Genomic DNA, 14,306 nt, shown 5'->3' on the forward strand with positions numbered 1-14,306 from the left:
CCCTTGTGTGAGCCCCTCCTCCTGAGTAACCCTTCTCCCTTGTGTGAGCCCCTCCCCCTGAGTAACCCTTCTCCCTTGTGTGAGCCCCTCCCCCTGAGTAACCCTTCTCCCTTGTGTGAGCCCCTCCCCCTGAGTAACCCTTCACCTATCAGTCTTATGTAAAATAATATACAAATCATTTATACGCATTTGTTTAAAAAAATGTGTGTAGGACAAATTTCATTATTAAAATTAGTTTTTTACCCAAATTTGCAGCTGTTTAAAACATTGTATGAGTTTTGTGTTACTAGTAACTCTTTGGATGTTTTCTAAGTGACACAATCTCTTTCCGATTAACTATTAATTACCAAAACATTTTTACCAGGGACAGTAAGTAAAATATGTTTAGTTTCCTGTTATACCATATTCATTGGTCATCAGCACAGGAAGCAACCAGTTTGGCATTAGTATGTCTGTCAGTCCCATACATTGCAGTGATTGTGTACTGTTCAGGATGGTTACTTTATTCATTTCATAATTATTTTACACTTTTTTTTATAAAAAAAAAAAAAACAACAAAAAACAAGGATTTGCAGCAAACAAAGGTGCTGAATCTGCAAACAGAACTTGCTTAAAGGGACATAAACCCCCCATTTTTTTAATTTGAAAAACTTTCAAAATTACTTCTATTATCAAATTTGCTTCATTCAGTTAGTATCCTTTGTTGAAGGAGCAGCATCTCACTACTGGGAGCTAGCTGAAGAGATCAGATGAGCCGATAATAAGAGACATATACAGTATGTTCAGCCACCAATCAGCAGCTAGCTCCCAGTAGTATATTGCTGCTCATGAGCCTACCTAGGTATGCTTTTCAGCAAAGGATACCAAGAGAAAAAAGCAAATTAGACGATAGAAGTACAAATGTTTAAAATGAAACGCTCTATCTGAATCATAACAAAACTGGGTTTTATGTTCCTTTAAAAGAGCAACTGAAGCCCATCTGCACATCTGTAACGTAATTTAAATTAGGTAGCGGTGGCAGTTCTGTTGGGGTGATGAAAAACTACTAATGTTGCATCCCCACCGTAACCCCAGGTAATATATATGTGTGTGTGTGTAATCATTAGTCCACTAGTCCCGGATGAGTAAGAAAGTGCAGTGGACGAATAGAAAATTAGAATTTTTTATTTGTTTAACACTAGGTTGACTAGTAACTCTTCTCTCCGGCCAAATAACTTTTATCCCCTAACGAGTAAGTTAAATAGTTATTTATGTTTCGTAAACATTCCTCATTTATAAAAAGGGCCTTTACATAGCGGTCTATGGGAACTGTGTGTTCCCTGTAAATATATATGCTTATATACTTATATATTTATGTGAGATATATATACATTTGCTGCCCATCACTGCGCTACTTACCCTCTTCGCTGCGCTCGTTCTCATGCCGTGTCTCACGACATGGAAACGAGGCTCCCATTGGAGCATATAGAAGTGCTTTCATGAGTGCAATGCTTTCTTGCAATGCGAACATGAGGTCGCGTTTGCATTGCACCACACCTGTAATACAACTGCACGCAAATTACTCAGAGCAGCACATATATCTCTTTCAAGAAAGTGATATATAGAGCTCCACTTGTAATCTGCCCTATGTGAGAAAGAGGTCTTCATATAAAGGGTTTTAGTGGGTTACATTTCCTTGACTGTACATCTCTGTCATTTAGGGAAGGTTAATGCACAGGGCTGGCGCTGAGCCGCGGGCTCTGGATTCTTACGTCCCAAAAGTGTCACATATAGTAATTGATTGATAAAATCTAAGCTTTGCTAATGCTGTAAATGTCCCATCTGTTCTCACAGCCCTGTGCGCACAAAGACACAAGCATATTACCACTTCCAATTAGCGGGAGCAATTTAACAATTAGACAATTGATTTAACGACGGATTATGTCAGGCTGGCGTACAGAGCACTTTTCAGGTCTCGAGGAGTTGGGATAAATAATGAAACCTCTTAATGAAGCAAATTGTTTGTGCAAAAATTAAATAGACAAGGTCATTGCTGTTACAACAAGTTTGTACACTAAAGCAGTTATTTAAAGGGCCATTTAAAGGGACAGTAAAGTAAAATAACATTAAACATTTATGATTCAGAAAGAGTATACAACTTATTTTCTTCTATTATCAAATGTCCTTGTCTTGCTATCCTTTGTTAAAGAGTAAATCTATGTAGGCTCAGGATCAGTAATGAGAGCTAACTGAACACATGGGGCCGATTTAACAAGTCCCGAATGGTGCCTAATACACCTGTTTCCGTGCGAGCCTGCTGCTCCTTAACTCATCCCCTGCATCTGAAGCTGCGGACAACAATCCGCCTGATCGAATAAGATCGGGTTGATTGACACCCCCTGCTAGCGGCCAATTGGCTGCAAATCTGCAGGGGCGGCATTGCACAAGCAGTTCACCAGAACTGCTTGTGCAATGTTAAATGCCGACAGCTTATGCTGTCGGCATTCAGTGATGCAGGGCAGACATGATTCACTATAGGGAATCATGTCCGCCTGGAGTAAGATAAATCTACCCCATCTTGTGAGCCAATGACAAACATTGAAAAAAAATTAAACACTTATGTGCAGCCACCAATTAGCACTTTGTTACTAGAAGCAATGCTGCTCTGAGCTACCTAGGTACGTTCTAAAGAAAACAAAAAAAAGAGCTTGACCAATTTACAAAGAGAGTTGATCAATCACTCAGGGTACTTGCCAGCCTTTGTAGCGGGTGGGGGGAGTTTTATATTTTCTAATATTATAACATATTCTGATATTCAAAGCACAAATGAATTGCATTATTTAACACAAATTATTTAATGATAATCTGAGCAATAAAAAAAAAAAAAAAAATAACAAATTTTAACTTATTTTTGGGCCCCCAGTTGTGCGTGAGCAAAAAGAGCAAAAAGAGGTTTGCAGCAGTTTGTGCGCGTGGGATGTATCGCTTGTATTACTATTAAGTTAAAAGTAAATGCGGTGGCTTAAAGGGACAGTAAAGTCATAATTAGACATTCATGATTTAGAAAGAACATACAATTTTAAACAACTTTCCAATTTACTTCTATTATTTAATTTGCTTCCTTCTATTGTTATCTTTTGCTGAAATGTTTATCTATGTAAGCTCAGGAGCACTAAAGAACCTAGCTTCTAGCTGCTGATTGGTGGCTGCATAAATATACCAATTTTCATTCAACTACTGGTTCATTTCAAGCAGTAGTGCAATGCTGCTCCTTCAACAAATGATACCAAAAGAATGAAACAAATTAGATAGAAGTAAATTAGAAAGTTGTTGGCTCCTAAATATGAGGTCTCAGTGTTAGAAAATAAAGAAAGGCTAAGAGCTTTAACATTGAGATACGTACATATGCATGTCTAAATATCTATATGTATATAAATATATATTTGTCTATATGTGTATTTATGTATTTATATATTTACAGACATAAATACACATAAATACTTATATAGACATATGCATAAGTTCATTGGAGCACTTTTAATAACATTTTATACTGTGTACTATAAATATTTCACATTCCATTGTTCTTCAGATAGCAGAATATGTTCTAAGTATTTATAAATATATTCTTATATATATATACAGATAGATAAATATATTTTACCAAAATACCATCAGATATAAGTAGAAATATGTATTTATGAATAAATAAAACATATTCTAATATATGAAGAACACTGCTAAGTGAAATATTAATTTTTTCTGTTGGGTTAGCGCTCTTGAGAATATGCGTTCGTGTTTGTGCGCAAGTAGGGTGTTAGGTTTTTTCCACTTTTTTTTTACCATTGACTTCTAAGGAGGAGTACATTAACAAATTTGCAATATTATAACTTTAACTTTTTGCACGCCTCGGGTTAGCATGCGAGCGAAAACATTTTAACATAATACAAGCGTTACCCGATAATGCTTACTTTCAGCAGAGTTAGCACGCAAGCTGGAGGGGTAAATGCTGCTACACATGTGATCTGGCCCTAAAATGGTTAATCTAGGGAGAACGCTATAATGATTAAAAACAGTGTGGCTATCAGTTTTACACCTGAGCTTTGCTATAATTAGGTTTTTAAGCCCCCCAAGCTATAGTAATTCAGCAAGCGCAGGGTATGTGCTATCCCTGACCTTAGCTGTAAAGACATCTGGCACTGAGAAGTCAGTTATTTATGTTTAGCTGACTTGCTGTACCGCCAACAGCAGGTTGAGTATTTTGGTTTAATTACCAACTTTTTTATATGGACAGGGGGCGGAAACTAGTTTGCATGTGCAAATCCAGACTTGAGTACCCTCTTTTCTGTTTTACCAGAGATTAATTTGGTTCAAAATCAGTTCATGCTCACATATCTATGAGCACCTCATCCTATATTATAAAAGACAAGTGTTTGTCTGAAGCCGTCATGCGCAGTACAGACAAACACTTGGCCTTAGATTCTATTCTCGCGCACCTCGGCATAGCTGACAGCTGACAGATTGGGAGCGCGAGGTACACAGCATACAAGCAGCTGTGAGATAGGGAGCGCGAGCTACTCAACAGCTGTGAGGTCTGCTGCGTGAGAAGCGGCAACGCGCTCCCCAGACCTCACAGCTGTTTGTGGCCGACGGGAGCGTCGTGAGGGGCGTGGCCGGGCGTCGCGAGGGGCGTGGCCGGACGTCGCGAGGGGCGTGGCCGGGCGTCGCGAGGGGCGTGGCCGGGCGGGTGTTGCCGCAATGGGGCGTGGCCGGGCGGGGTCCCGCGAAGACAGAGCCAGAGAGGGAGCAGGAGGGGGGGGGGCAGAGAGCCAAAGAGAAGGGGGGGGCAGAGAGCCAAAGAGAAGGGGGGGGCAGAGAGCCAAAGAGAAGGGGAGGGGGCAGAGAGCCAAAGAGAAGAGGGGGCAGAGAGCCAAAGAGAAGGGGGGGCAGAGAGCCAAAGAGAAAGAGGGGGGCAGAGAGCCAAAGAGAAGGGGGGGCAGAGAGCCAAAGAGAAGGGGGGGCAGAGAGCCAAAGAGAAGGGGGGGGCAGAGAGCCAAAGAGAAGGGGGGGAGGCAGAGAGCCAAAGAGAAGGGGGGGGGGCAGAGAGCCAAAGAGAAGGGGGGGGGGCAGAGAGCCAAAGAGAAGAGGGGGGGCAGAGAGCCAAAGAGAAGGGGGGGGGCAGAGAGCCAAAGAGAAGGGGGGGGGGGGCAGAGAGCCAAAGAGAAGGGGGGGGGGGGCAGAGAGCCAAATAGAAGGGGGAGGCAGAGAGCCAAAGAGAAGGGGGGGGCAGAGAGCCAAAGAGAAGGGGGGGCAGAGAGCCAAAGAGAAGGGGGGGCAGAAAGCCAAAGAGAAGGGGGGGGCAGAGAGCCAAAGAGAAGGGGGGGGGCAGAGAGCCAAAGAGAAGGGGGGGCAGAGAGCCAAAGAGAAGGGGGGGGGGCAGAGAGCCAAAGAGAAGGGGGGGGGGCAGAGAGCCAAAGAGAAGGGGGGGGGCAGAGAGCCAAAGAGAAGGGGGGGCAGAGAGCCAAAGAGAAGGGGGGGGGGCAGAGAGCCAAAGAGAAGGGGGGGCAGAGAGCCAAAGAGAAGGGGGGGGGCAGAGAGCCAAAGAGAAGGGGGGGCAGAGAGCCAAAGAGAAGGGGGGGCAGAGAGCCAAAGAGAAGGGGGGGGGCAGAGAGCCAAAGAGAAGGGGGGGGGCAGAGAGCCAAAGAGAAGGGGGGGCAGAGAGCCAAAGAGAAGGGGGGGCAGAGAGCCAAAGAGAAGGGGGGGCAGAGAGCCAAAGAGAAGGGGGGGGGCAGAGAGCCAAAGAGAAGGGGGGGGGGCAGAGAGCCAAAGAGAAGGGGGGGGCAGAGAGCCAAAGAGAAGGGGGGGGGGCAGAGAGCCAAAGAGAAGGGGGGGCAGAGAGCCAAAGAGAAGGGGGGGGCAGAGAGCCAAAGAGAAGGGGGGGCAGAGAGCCAAAGAGAAGGGGGGGGGGCAGAGAGCCAAAGAGAAGGGGGGGGCAGAGAGCCAAAGAGAAGGGGGGGGCAGAGAGCCAAAGAGAAGGGGGGGCAGAGAGCCAAAGAGAAGGGGGGGCAGAGAGCCAAAGAGAAGGGGGGGGAGAGAGAGCCAAAGAGAAGGGGGGGGGGAGAGAGAGCCAAAGAGAAGGGGGGGAAGAGAGCCAAAGAGAAGGGGGGAGAGCCAAAGAGAAGGGGGGGGGGAGAGCCAAAGAGGGGGGAGAGAGAGAGCCAAAGAGGAAAAAGAGCCAAAAAGGAGAGAGAGCCAAAGAGGGGGGAGAGAGAGCCAAAGAGGGGGGGAGAGAGAGCCAAAGAGGGGGGGGGGAGAGAGCCAAAGGGGGGGGGGAGAGAGCTAAAGGGGGGGAGAGCCAAAGAGGGGGGGAGAGAGAGAGCCAAAGAGGAAAGAGAGCCAAAGAGAGAGACAAAGAGGGGGGAGAGAGAGCCAAAGAGGGGGGGGGGCAGAGCCAAAGAGGGGGGGGGAGAGCCAAAGAGGGGGGGGAGAGAGCCAAAGAGGGGGGGGGGGAGAGCCAAAGAGGGGAGAGAGAGAGCAAAAGAGGGGGGAGAGAGCCAAATAGGGGAGGGGAGAGCAAAAGAGGGGGGGGAGCCAAAGGGGAGGGGAGAGCCAAAGAGGGGGGAGAGAGAGAGCCAAAGAGGAGAGAGAGCCAAAGAGGGGGGAGAGAGAGCCAAAGAGGGGGGAGAGAGAGCCAAAGAGGGGGGAGAGAGAGCCAAAGGGGGGGGAGCCAAAGAGGGGAGAGAGAGAGAGCCAAAGAGGAGAGAGAGCAAAAGAGGGGAGAGAGCCAAAGAGGGGGGGGGGGAGAGCCAAAGAGGGGGGGGAGCCAAAGAGGGGGGGGAGAGCCAAAGGGGGGGGAGAGCCAAAGAGGGGGGAGAGAGAGCAAAAGAAAGGATGGAGAGAGCCAAAGAGGGGAGAGAGAGAGCAAAAGAGGGGAGAGAGAGAGCAAACGAGGGGAGAGAGAGAACAAAGGAGAGGGGGGAGAGAAAGCAAAAGAGAGGGGGGAAAGAAAGCAAAAGAGAGGGGGGAAGAGAGAGCAAAAGAAAGGGGGGAGAGAGCAAGGGGTGGGACCGCTGTTCTGAAAAAAATGGCCCGTGTACACAGGCTTTAGTACTAGTAATCTAATAATTTAGCCAGTAACAGTTTGAGAGACCTAACAACAGGCACTTCTTAAAGAGTCATAAGCAGAGAGGATGGGTCAGCAGCAGTGGCAGTTATAGGGGTGTAGGGGGCACTTAGGGGCTCCAAATTCCCAAAGGTGTCTATAGGCATAATCTGCAAAAGAGTTCTGCATAGAGTGTTCCGAACAAAAAGTGTAAGCCTTGTAGCACTCGTTCCCAATTTTACCACAAACAAATTATCGCCTAGATTACGAGTCTTGCGTTAGGGTTAAAAAGCAGTGCTGAGAGGTCCCAACGCTGCTTTTTAATGCCCGCTGGTATTACGAGTCTTGCAGGTACAGGTGTATCATTCACTTTTTTCCTGCGACTCAAACATACTGCAAATCCACTTACGTCAATTGCGTATCCCATATTTTCAATGGGATTTTCTTAACACCGGTATTATGAGTCTTGGAAAAAGTGAGCGGTACAGCCTCTCCTGTCAAGACTCGTACCGCATTTAAAAGTCAGTAGTTAAGAGTTTTATGGGCTAACGCCATAACATAAAACTCTTAACTAAAGTGCTAAAAAGTACACTAACACCCATAAACTACCTATTAACCCCTAAACTGAGCCCCCCCCCCACATCGCAAACACTTAAATACATTTTTTAACCCCTAATCTGCCGACCGGACATCACCGCCACTATAATAAATATATTAACCCCTAAACCGCTGCACTACCCGCCTCGCAAACACTAGTTAAATTTTATTAACCCCTAATCTGCCATCTCTAGCATCGCCGACACCTACCTACATTTATTAACCCCTAATCTGCTGCCCTCAACGTCGCCGTCACTATATTAAATGTATTAACCCCTAAACCTAAGTCTAACCCTAACCCTAATACCCCCTAACTTAAATATAATTTAAATAAATCTAAATAAAATTACTACAATTAACTAAATTATTCCTTTTTAAAACTAAATACTTACCTGTAAAATAAACCCTAAGCTAGCTACAATATAACTAATAATTACATTGCATCTACCTTAGGGTTTATTTTTATTTTACAGGCAACTTTCTATTTATTTTAACTAGGTTCAATAGTTATTAAATAGTTATTAACTATTTAATAACTACCTAGTTAAAATAAACACAAATTTACCTGTAAAATTGAAATAAACCTAAGTTACAATTACACCTAACACTACACTATAATTAAATTAATTCCTTAAATTAACTAAAATTAAATACAATTAAATACAATTATCTAAATTACGAAAACAAACAAACACTAAATTACAGAAAATAATAAAATAATTAAAAAAAATTAAACTAATTATACCTAATCTAATCCCCCTAATAAAATAAAAATTCCCCCAAAATAATAAAAAATCCCTACCCTACACTAAATTACAAATAGCCCTTAAAAGGGCTTTTTGGGGGGCATTGCTCCAAAGTAATCAGCTCTTTTACCTGTAAAAAAAATACAATACCCCCCAACATTAAAACCCACCACCCACACACCCAGCCCTACTCTAAACGCCCCCAAATCCCCCCTTAATAAAACCTAACACTAACCCCTTGAAGATCACCCTACCTTGAGACGTCTTCACCCAACCGGCAGAAGTGGTCCTCCAGACGGTCCAAAGTCCTCTACGAAGCCGGGCAGAAGTGGTCCTCCAGACCGAATCTGCCCCATTGATTGCTATGGGGAAATCGTGCACGAGCAAGTTTAGCCAGCTCACTGCTACCGTAAGCAGCGCTGGTATTGAGGTAAGATGTGGAGCTAAATTTTGCTCTCCGCTCACTTTTCTGCGGCTAACGCCGGGTTTGTAAAAACCTGTAATACCAGCGTTGTCTGTAGGTGAGCGGTGAGCAGAAACTGCTAATTGTATTATATAGGGTGCCTATCATTTTTAGTAACTATCGTAGGGACATGAAACCCAAACATCTTCTTTTGTGAGTCAGACAGAGCATAACAATTTTAAAAAAGTTTCCATTTTACTTTAGTTATCAAATTTGCTTCATTCTCATGATATTCTGTGTTGAAGAGATATCTAAGTAGCATCAAGAGCACTACAGGAAATATTGCTACCCTCTAGTGCTCTTGCAGATGGGTAACGTTCTTACATAGCTGCTGCCAATAGTGCTCCAGACACGTGCATGCTCCTGAGTGTTTTTCAGCAAAAGATACCAAAATAATGAAGACAAATTTATAATAGAAGTAAATTAGAATGCTGTTTAAATGAACTGCTCTATCTGAATCATGAAAGACACATAGATATATCCCTTTAATATTATACATATATTTCATAATATTAGTTAGATCCCTTAATATATTAGTAGTCAGTATTGTAAATATTATTTTGCAATAAGGTTTTTGGAACTCTATTGGTGTCTTGAGCTGTATTAATTTATCATTAATTGGTTGTTTACTTATTTTTCTTTGTGGCATAAATAAGAATTTTATAAGCTCGCAGTAGCAATAGCCAGCCCCTTGTAACGGGCAAATGTGATGCTATCTAGAAGCCCCGCCCTCTATTAATATGGGTAACAATAGGAAAGCTGCTACAATCTGCCTATTTATAAAGCAGAAAGTATTTACTGTCTGGTCGCTATAAACAGAGGTTCTACAAGACGAGCGATCTGTTCTAATATGGCTACCTAGCTGCCAGAGGTCTGACTGATGTTGCCTGCTCCTCCTTAGAATACCCTGGGCCTGTTTTTGGTCTCAGTCCAGTCCTGAGTTCAAAAGTAAAAAAAACTAAAATAAAGAAAAAACCAACAACTCTAAATAGCTTCCGAGACATGAAAAGTATCACAGTGCTAATTTGACTAACACATTTCAAATGTATAATTGTGTTTTTCAATAACTCCATTTTTAGATTTTCAAGTTCACAATTAAAATCTGAATTCTGTCAATTTAAAAAGCCCAGCTAGCGATATAATACTTGTAATGTTTACAAAGTTTCAGACTATAATGCAAATTTACAACATTTCTTTGTTTGGTGGGGAAACTATTTACTCTCCCTAAACTCTCTAAGCTCTCCCTAAACCAATTTTCTTTTCCTATCAATTTCACAAAAATGCTTGAAAAATTGCTATTGTCAGCAAAAATTACCACTGCTCTGGCCACACCCTGAGGCCTTGGAGCTGCGCAGTACGGGCAGTGCCCGCAGAATTTCTTTGCTTACGCTTTATGAGTATTTGCATTAGGCAGACATCAATATAATTGAAAAATTGACTTTTATTATACATCAGCAGCAATAGACTTTTGGTAATGTGTTTTTCCTGAGCAATAACTATTCCTGAATGGCTTCTTGCTAAATGATTGCTCAGTTTTTGTTTACTTAATGTGTTTAGCCGCTGCGATGCATCATACGGTTAGACCTCGGTCCCAGCTGTAAAATAATTAATTTGGCCTAGTATGGAAATCTGTCACAAATAATAAAATTAATCATACTGTGCTGCAAGTCACGTGAAGGGTTAACAAAGCAGTGACATTCATTACAAACAAACATTTGTCTTTTGGATGCCAGGACTGTTATACATGGCAGAGAATACATTATTTATTTACAGAGATATTGCGCCAAGGATGGAGAAGTGAGATGTGCCCTCTTCAAGGTCATTTGAGAATGAGTCAAGGTCACCCAAGCATCCCTGAGTGGGTCTTAGTTTGTAAATAATTTGTCATATTGTTTTGTAAACACTGATCTTTTACCATATGATAGAAATAGTAAGTGTAAAATTTTTGTTTAACCCCTTGGTTACCGGAAAAGGTTGTAGTTTACATTTCTCATTGATGATGTAATCTGTATTTGTGACACAAATGCTCAATCAGTGTTTTGTTCTGCAAAGAGCTTACAATCTAATGCTTCAAAAATAGATGGTAAATACGGTATATCAGGAGGTCGTCTGCATATCACATAGAAAACCCCAGAAACTCTTAGGATACTAATAAGAGCTGTAATATTTCTGTGCTTTACACATCCTGCGGGAGGAAATGGTTAAAGATAAATTACAGATTTGTGGAATAATTATCCCAGGTGCTCTGTGTCTGCTTCATTACTTGAAGTGCTAATCGCCTGTTTGTGTAAATGGGGGAGGGGCAGGTGATGTGGTACTAGAGAGATTGTCACGTGGCCCAGAGATCTGTGTGTGGTTAATATTCCCTGGGACCCCAGCAGAGCGCTGCATCTCTGCCTGGTGCATGTTATCATCCCTGGTCATTGTTACTAACAGGGCAAAGGAAACTTATATCACCCAGTGACAGATACCACTCACCCTCTAAGTATTAATCTCTTTCTGGTGCTTTACCTGTATCTGTCTCTGGTGCTGAACATATCTGGCGAGCCAATGACAAGAGACATATGTGTGCAGACACCAATCAGCAGCTAGCTGCCAGTAGTGCATTACTTACCCTGAGCCTACCTAGATATGATTTTCTACAAAGGATACCAAGAGAACAAAGACAATTTGAAAGTCTCTAAAAATTGCATGCTGTGTCTGAACCACAAAAGTTTAATTCGGATTTTCATGTCGCTTTTACTCCCTTCTATCACTGTCTACATCTAACACACACATACATATATATACATATACACATAGCTTACTCAGGGCCATCTTTAACACAGGGCAAAAGGGGCAGCTGCCCAGGGCCCAGAATCTGTTGAGGGGCCCAAGAGTCCTAAAAAAAAATAAAAAAAAAATTATGTGACATTGGGAACACACACATTCAGTCCTAATACTGTCACAGTCAAAAATACTCTGTTTATATATTTTTTTTAAAAACTGTGCCAGACCGTGCCGGTGTCATGTGACATGCCAAGCTAGTGCCATGTGCTGTTTTAGATGTGCACTGTGCAGCACTGAATGCAAAGCCCTAACTCGGCATCCAGCCATTTCCCACTGCATCAGAAAATGTCTTACTGGGGTTACCACTGTTACCAGGTAACTGCTCTGGTGGTGGGGATTGTTTCAGTAGGGCTGACTGTAGGCGCATGCAGCAGAAAGCTGGAGCAGCAGGCACGTGAGGATTTGAGCATCTGCATACACTGCTCTCTTCAGTCTTGAGGCTGTGTGACTCATCTCACACTGTATCCATGCAGCCTTGGACAGACAGCATCCAGTCTGTTGGTCCCCTTAGCCCTGCTCTTTCTGCTGTGACCCTAAGATCAATTAACTGAAGTTTGTCAGGGGAACAGTGTTTTGTAGAAAGGTGTCAGTGGGAAGAATAAGTGAGTGCACACACGCCCCTCCCATGCAGCATTGTCTAGTGCAGGGTGAGAGGGAACTTGTTCCTAGCAAATAAGTGACATGTGCTGCTGTGGCTGATGTATAGTGTCATGCTGATACTTCATACATTAATGTAAGGTTTATTTTTATAGTTTTTATTTTCTCTCTGTCTGAGATTTTACAGCTTCCCATAGTAGTTCTGCTGTTCCAGTCAGTAAACTTATACTGCACCTCCATGCTTCCTCCTCAGTCTTTACCTTGCTTTGCTCCTGTTGGCTGCCCTAAATCTCTTTAACCAGCTAACCTCACACCAGAATCACATTAAAAAAAATATTAAATGAATCCACAGTGAAGGAATTTATATATTTATTTACTTATTAGTACTGCTTAGGTCCAGTTTAACATATTGCAATTTATTTCATTTTTTTTTAAATGATTAGCCCAGCAGTGGATGATCCACCGCTGTGCTAATAATTAAAAAAAATAAAAAATTGATTTAGTTGTTTTTTTGGGATGTTGGGGTGGACAGCGAAATTGCATGGGGTAGGGGGGGGGGGGGGGCAAGAATTTTTTTGCCCAGGGTCCAGTCAATATTAAAGACGGCCCTGCACTCACTGCTACCATATAGTACACTGTCATTACCTCCATATCTCTGTATGCTCTCATGAAAAGGATCAAACTCATTAAAAGGTACTGAGGGACGCAGACAAATGTGATAAATTAATTTCATTGGAAACCTTTTTTTTATTTTTTTATTGTTATTAATTGTTTACTCTGAATCATGAAAGTTTAAGTTGGACTTCTATGTCCATCTAATCAAAGGTCCACAATAACAAATTGGTAAGATGCCACCAGCAGGACAGTCCACATCTGCTGTTACATTTTGTGTAGAATGAATATTTAGAGGAAAGTAAAGGATATTTGTTTAGACAGTTACATACAGATCCTAAAATAATTTATTTAAATGTGATGGTAGTGAGGGGATTTAACAGAACTGAGTTTTAAGGATCTGTTATTGACTCTTGGTATTTTCTTCTGCAGGGAATTAATGCCAAGGACTCTGGACGGTCAGATTACAATGGAGAAGACCCCCAGTTACTTTGTAACCAAGGAGGCGCCAGCTCGTATTGCTGCCATGTCGAAGGACGCCAAACTAATTGTAGTAGTGAGAGACCCAGTGACCAGAGTTATATCAGACTACACCCAGACATTGTCCAAACGGCCAGACATACCCAAGTTTGAGAGTCTGACCTTTAAAAACAGGACTATGGGGCTTATTGACATCTCATGGAGTGCCATCCAGATTGGCATCTATGCCAAGCACTTGGAAAACTGGCTTTTGGATTTTCCGATTGCCCAGATCCTTTTTGTAAGTGGGGAAAGGCTAATCACAGATCCTGCCGGGGAGCTGGGACGTGTTCAGGATTTCCTTGGCCTTAAACGGATCATCACCGACAAACATTTTTATTTCAATAAGACTAAGGGTTTTCCATGCCTGAAAAAGGCAGAGGGGAGCAGTAAACCGCACTGTTTGGGCAAAACCAAGGGAAGGACTCACCCCAATATAAACCCTCAAGTTGTCCAGCGACTGCGAGAGTTCTACAGGCCTTTTAACATGAAGTTCTATCAGATGACTGGACACAATTTTGGCTGGGATAACTGAACAAATATAAAGAGTTTATAGCTATATTTTCTTTACAAATATATAAAACACTAATGTTACTCACCACTTGAAAATGTTGCATTATGGTTTATCATGATCATCATGTATGCATTTTATTTTCTTCTTTCACTTTTATGTAATAAGGAAATGGTTATTCTTTCTAAACTTTCTATTATTATTTTTTCCCAAAAACTATTGAGAATTGTAAACCTTCAAAAGGAAATCTGTTAAAACTGTACTATTATAAGCAAATAAACTGAAATATGTTTTTCCCTTTGGGCAATAAATATTGCAGCTAAACTATTTAATATTTAATATTGAAGCCCA

General features: G+C 42.5%; 1 protein-coding gene across 1 annotated transcript in view; it reads left to right on the forward strand.

The window, feature by feature from the left end:
* LOC128644215 (heparan sulfate glucosamine 3-O-sulfotransferase 3A1-like) overlaps positions 1 to 14,033 on the forward strand; it is a 179,962-nt gene extending 165,929 nt beyond the window's left edge. The window contains exon 2 of the mRNA XM_053696911.1: positions 13,358 to 14,033. Within this exon, the coding sequence (XP_053552886.1) occupies positions 13,358 to 13,979 (622 nt within the window). The 3' untranslated portion in view covers positions 13,980 to 14,033. The remainder of the gene's footprint in view (positions 1 to 13,357) is intronic.
* Positions 14,034 to 14,306: the final 273 nt, after the last annotated feature.

The sequence above is a fragment of the Bombina bombina genome, chromosome 1, assembly GCF_027579735.1.
Source record: "Bombina bombina isolate aBomBom1 chromosome 1, aBomBom1.pri, whole genome shotgun sequence".
NCBI classification, from domain to species: Eukaryota; Metazoa; Chordata; class Amphibia; order Anura; family Bombinatoridae; genus Bombina; species Bombina bombina.